The 6,400-nt window shown below is 33.7% G+C and overlaps 1 protein-coding gene across 1 annotated transcript; it reads right to left on the reverse strand.

The window, feature by feature from the left end:
• Positions 1 to 1,536: 1,536 nt before the first annotated feature.
• Positions 1,537 to 5,291, reverse strand: LOC112791376 (sugar carrier protein C). The gene is made up of 3 exons (XM_025834182.3): positions 4,458 to 5,291; positions 4,033 to 4,355; positions 1,537 to 2,789 (listed from the first exon to the last, which is right to left on the reverse strand). Exons 1-3 carry the CDS (start codon positions 4,588 to 4,590, stop codon positions 1,689 to 1,691), a joined length of 1,557 nt encoding a protein of 518 aa, XP_025689967.1. The 5' UTR covers positions 4,591 to 5,291; the 3' UTR covers positions 1,537 to 1,688.
• Between the last annotated feature and the right edge of the window lie 1,109 nt (positions 5,292 to 6,400).

Genomic DNA, 6,400 nt, shown 5'->3' on the forward strand with positions numbered 1-6,400 from the left:
TATGAAGGTGGAAGACATGTTAGTCTCCAATAAGTAAAGTTGAAGGAGGGCCCCAAAACAACGGCATATGATATATCATGCCTATATAAGAAGGCCAGAAAGAGGGATAACGAGTGTTCAATAAGCTAAGGAAGCAATTAATTCCATTTCTTAATTAAATTCTTTCTTATCCAAAAACATATCCTTAGAGACACAAGAAAAAGAAAGCCAAATACATCGAAAAGCGTTCATTCTCGTGCTATACTCCCTTGCTTTGGTGCAAAGACCGTGATTTAATTGAGGGCCACCTCTCCTTTTTGGCCCCAAAGATTTTGTTCCTCTTAGTAAGTTGTGAGTCATGATATATGATGATAAGATATAAGTTACATCTTTGGTTTATTTTGATGGTCACGCTTGTCCACCGAAAGGTACTACACTCTCTTCATTACATCAATGAAAAAAGGGAAAAGAAGTGCTACTCAAAAGCATGAGAAACTTTGATTGTCGGCAGTTGGAACCTCCAACGAACTTTCCAAGGACAGAAAAAAAAAACAAGGGTTAGAGCTTAATTTTTATATAGTTAGTTTTTACTTTTAGAGTAAATAGTGGCTTCAAAATTTCCAACAAAGCAATCATTTTGATCCCAGAAAACTAGCTAGGACGATATTATTGTCTTGTGTTAAATGATTAAAGAAGAAATCATTTGAGAAATGAGAGATTTTTCGTGTCCATTATATCTGGCTGGTTTATACCTTTTTTAATTAAGTGCAATTCCTATATGTCTTCCAAAAATACGATTGAATCAGCATGCAATAATAAGTTAAGTTGGTTGGAGATTATTGATCTATTAGCACTAAATAAAATTTATGTGAAAATACAAGTGCAGTCGACTTCATGTGAAGTTGATAGTCGAGAGCTAAAATTTAGTCAAATCAGTTAAATCATCTAACGGCTCTCGATTATCAACTTCACGTGAAGTCGATTACACTTGAGTTTTCACCTAAAATTTAGCACGGCAAAAGTTCCAAATTATTTGGGAAATCTTGTTCCATCGTTTGTGTTGCTCTCAATCCAAGACCATCGTGTGTGTGTATTATTAATTCATCAACATATTGAGTTATAGACTATGAAGGGCATTTCTAGTAATTGGGATTTTATTTCTCTAAGCAACCTACACACGAGAGACTAGACGTTAAATTGAGAAAACTATATTATATTGATGCAAATAAACCATAACAAATGTTTTATGTTTCGCTGGTTATGCTGTGTTGTGTTGGATGTGTTCGTGTAACAAATATCTTGAGACAGAAAATTTATGCTGTATTCGTGTCAGAGCTTTTATATTTTATACTGTGGCAGATGATTCTTCGTTGTGATTTGTGAATGGTCCCTTTATTATTACTTTAACCGTATCACCCATTTGGCGCCCTTCAACTCGCAATAATCAGAGCAACCATTTTATACTAAAAATATTGGACTGCTTATATGAAAATGAAATCTAGATAATTCGTAACAATTGTGTCATTGGATTGGATAATATTGAAAGAAAAAAGCATATCCTGAGTAAACTTGGACTTTGTTCATTTGAGAGGGAAATACATACATTGACATTGAAATTGAAACTGATTATCATTTAATTTTTAACCAGGAAAAAAAATAAAAATAAAGACTAGCCACTAGAAACAGAAAAGATAAAATGCTTAGTGTAATTACACATTCTTGACAGCTCCCTTATTCAATTCAACTCCATGGCCATAATCATCATTCTCAACGAATTTAGACCAGTATGGGTGTGCCTTCCAAACCTTGCCCATCTCTTCAATTGGGATACCCTTAGTTTCAGGGAGGAAGAAGTAGATGAAGATGGTCATTATGACAACAAAGAATCCAAAGAAGATGAACAAGCCAAATTTCATATGGCAAAGCATGGTCAAGAATATTTGCGCCACGAAAAAAGTGAAGAGCATGTTGACAGACACGTTGATACTTTGAGCGGCTGAACGAATTTCTAATGGGAAGATTTCACTGGGCACTAACCACCCAAGAGGACCCCATGACCATGCAAATCCGGCTACATAGATGCAAATAAACATCACCACCACAATAGCATACCACTTTGGCAAATCACCGGGGTTTCCATCAATTCCGAACTTGGCTCCAATAGCAGCAGCTACTACGGCCTGACATATGATCATTTGGGCTCCACCTTCTAGAAAAAGGGCTCTCCTACCCCACTTGTCAACCCCATAGATAGAGACAACTGTAGCAGCCACATTTACGACATCGGTTATGACGGCTGACATGAGAGCAGAGTCGTCCTTAAAGCCAATGGAGCCGAACAACACAGGCGCATAAAACATGATGACATTAATGCCCGTGAATTGCTGGAAGAATGGAATCATGATTGCCATGGTGAGGTGAGGCCTGTACTTGCGCTGCAGCAGGTTCCTCCAAGGGTGTTCCACCTTCTTCGATTCCTCACTTGCGGCAATAAGATCGTTGAACTCTTCATCAATGTCTTCTACGCCACGAACCTTCCTCAGTTGTTGTCTGGCCTTTTCGTGCTCTCCACGCTCGATCATGGAGTTTGGTGTGTCTGGAAGGACCAATGATCCGATTGTGATGATGAGAGCAGGGACCATTGCACCACCTAAACTAAGCCTCCATCCCCATCCACCTTTGATCTTTGCGAAAAAGTAGTTGAGCACATTCGCCACTAAAATCCCAACTGTGATGGACAATTGAAACCCAATATTCAAAGCTCCTCTGTATTTATATGGAGCCATCTCCGACAAGTACAGTGGCACAGACTGTTAAATAATTCACCATAATAATTAGTTGTAAAATCAAATATTAAACAAATATTAAATAGTAAACACTCATGTTCATATACACAATATTCCACAAGTTGTTTTCAACTTGTCACGTTTCTTGGAAAAAGTAGAACCGTGCAACTAACAGCTCTATTCATTGGTGGGCCTCTCTTTTTCTTTTAATTTTAATTATATAGATTAATCAAAACGGTCATATCAACGCCGTGGAAAAAGGATTAAGCAGAGAGGAAATTAAAATCGAGGATGTCACATCACATGGGATGAAAAACGTGCCATTGTTCTACAATAATATTGCCACTAGTAATTTAAAAGCTGCCAAGCTGGACTAATCTAAGTCCCAATTGAGCCATTACACACGCTCAACCTTCAAATTGGAGAGGAAAAAACAGGGGTGGAAATGAAATTTGCTCCAATTGAACAAGGCTTCAGAAGCAGAGAGTCAAATCAAGCCGAAAACTAGATGTGTGACTTTTGGGGCTAAATAAAATTTTTAAATATGTTCAATGAAATAAATGATTAAAAGATTTACAAGTGCATTTTACTATCTGTCAGTAACTTTCTACCAAGACTTGGTCTCTGGGTTTCTCTTCTTTCAGCTTAAATAAATAAATATATTTCTCTGTTGTTGTCTTTTCAGTACCGGCTACATTTTTGTTTTTTTAGAGGGTAAGGATTAATTTACGACAGCAGGAAAATAAGTTTACAGATCTGGAAAAATATATTTAAAAAAAAAGGAAAGAAAAAATAAAAAATGAAAACTTGATATAACCAATAATGATGATCAAATAGTGGAAAACTGACGCATTGAACGACTCTAATTGCCCGTTCTTAGATTATTATAAAATAAAATAAAAGAAGAAAACGGAAGGATGGAATCAAAGCTCAACAGAGATCTGTTTCGTTTCCTGTCTTAATTTGAAACAGCGGAGATTTGTAGTTCATTTCAGCAGAGAGACAGAGAATATCGGAGACATAGCCATGTTCGGTGCTGCCCAATAAGACAACACACTGATATTTTTTCAAATTAAAATTAGATATTTTTTCTCTAAAAATTTAGCTAACGTGTGCTTTGAAATCAACCGAGTGAAATTTTTAATTGTCAATATTGAAAGAAAAACAGATTCACGGTCAAGAATCTTAAGGAATAATTGAATACTTTAAAGAGACTCCGAAGCAAAATAATTATTTATAACTCACAGAAATGAGAAAAAATATATACCTGATTGGCGAAACCGATACCGAAACCGAGCAAGATCCGACCAACGATCAACATCCAAATGGCTTGGGCGAAGCCATTAATGAGAGCACCGATAAGAAAGAGGAGGCCGCCGAAGAGCATGGAGAGTTTCCGGCCGAACCTCCTGGTGATGGTGGAAGCCACCAGGGAGGAAAGCAGCGCCGCCAGATAGAGGGAGGAGGTGAACATGGTAAGCGTCTGGCTGTCGTATTGGCAGTACTCGTTGGTGGTCTTGTCGTTGTGCTTCTTGCGGTACACCGACATGAAGAACTTCTTCAAGAACGGATCCATTGAAGTCACTCCACCTATTCATCACCACATGCAAACAAATTCAGATTAGTTCTTAGATCTGTTTCATTCAAGTTATTCGTAATAAGCTTCAAATCTTGTTTTTCTATTATATATACCGGAGATTCCTATATCGTAACCGAAGATCAAGCCTCCCATAGCTGCAACTATGCATGTTACTGTCACGAAAGGAGTTAGGTTTCCGGGATACTCCTTGCCCCCTCCGGGGCCAATTCCTCCCACGGCCGGCATTCTGACGAGAGAGATATATATATAGAGAGAGAAGATCAGAGAGCGAAAGGGAAACAATGTGGAGCTTTAAGATGGGGAGTGGCAAGTGTTTAAATAGAGCGCTAACTCCATTTTTTTTATTATTTTTTCTCTTTTCTTGATTATCTTTAAATTCTCTCTTCATCTTTTCTTTTTGTTGAGCTGTCAGTCATAATATAAAAAAATACCAATACACTACTCCTCATATATATCTACGTATTACGTGTGTATTAATATTTATGATTTAGGAGTGTTTATGTTGATTTATTTTTTACTTTCAATCATTCTAAACTATATTGTAAACACTTAATATTCATGTTTAAAGAAATAAACTATGAAATTATAAAAATGTATTTAAAATGCTGAATTTACAGAAGAAAAAAAACATTACATTTCTAAAGGTTTTGCGATCTACCATATATATTAAGGATATAATTTAAAAATTTATGTATTAGTAGAAACTTAAAAAAATTAATCTTCTCTTAAAACTATTTTATTTATGGATTCATAGGAAGTGTGTTTACATATTTGTTACAAAAATTCATATTTTAATATTCTAATAAATAATAAAATATTTATTATTAATCATGTTGAACTGTGTATTATTGAAAAGGACCAATTTATCTCCAGTGTATAGGATTAACGAAGGCATGCAGGCATGCAGCAACTTAATTGTCAAACTTGCCTAAATTGTTGAAATATCAAGGTCCCTTTTAGATAAGAGATTTTTTTTTTTAATTGATCTCATTCGTTAAAAGCGTATATTTTTTATATATCCTATAGTCAATAAATTAAATTATCAACATAATAAAAAACAATGTAAAATCATTCTATTAAACCGCGTTTGATTCTGAACACAGATGAGATAAGACACTAAAAATAAAATATAAAAAATAAAAATAAAAAATAATATTTTTACACTTTATTTAATAATAAATTAAAATAAATTATTAAAAGTTTAATTTATTTTATTTTTATATTTAAAATTTTAAAAAAATATAATTATAAAAATTAATAAAAATAATAAAAAATAAAAAATAAATTATACATTTCTATTTTTTTATTAAAATAAATATAAAATATATTAATTTAATATTTTTAAATATAATATCTCTATTTATATTTTATTTATTAATATAATTTTGTATCTTTATTATCTCATTATCTCAGTAGCTTAAAAAATTATCCACATGCACGTGATGACTCAGCTTCATACAATAAGTGTGAAAGTGTGAAATTTAGTCTGTTGTTTTAATTTAGTATTTGATTATTGAAGAATGCTACATACCTTAAATATTAGGATATCTATAATTTTGCTATTAAACTTGATATATTATAAGTGGTAGGAAAATATATAATTATATATAAATATTTGTTAAAAATATGAAAGAATATGTTAATCATATTCTACCATTTAGAGCCTACTTATCCAATTTTAAACACTATGACTATATATATCTACATGAATTCATTGCTATTTTTCTTAGTGTCTACGTACAGGTACACTGGCGCTGTCTCTGTCAGACTGTCACTCTTGCTGGTGTGTTTCGCCGTTGGACGAGCCTATAAAAAAAAAAAAAAAATCAAAGTTCATATTTTTTTCTTTTTTTTTTAATAGAGAAAAATTGGATTTATTCCGACGGAGGCGCGGTTGACAATATATAGAAGTAGGGTATATATATTACTCTCCATTACAAAGTTCTTTAATATTTAGTTGTATCCAAGATTTGCCTTTACCCCAATCCAATCACAAATGGTCTTCAATTTTGGAAGATATACAGCGTGGGGTGTT

This window comes from Arachis hypogaea, chromosome 3, assembly GCF_003086295.3.
Source record: "Arachis hypogaea cultivar Tifrunner chromosome 3, arahy.Tifrunner.gnm2.J5K5, whole genome shotgun sequence".
NCBI classification, from domain to species: Eukaryota; Viridiplantae; Streptophyta; class Magnoliopsida; order Fabales; family Fabaceae; genus Arachis; species Arachis hypogaea.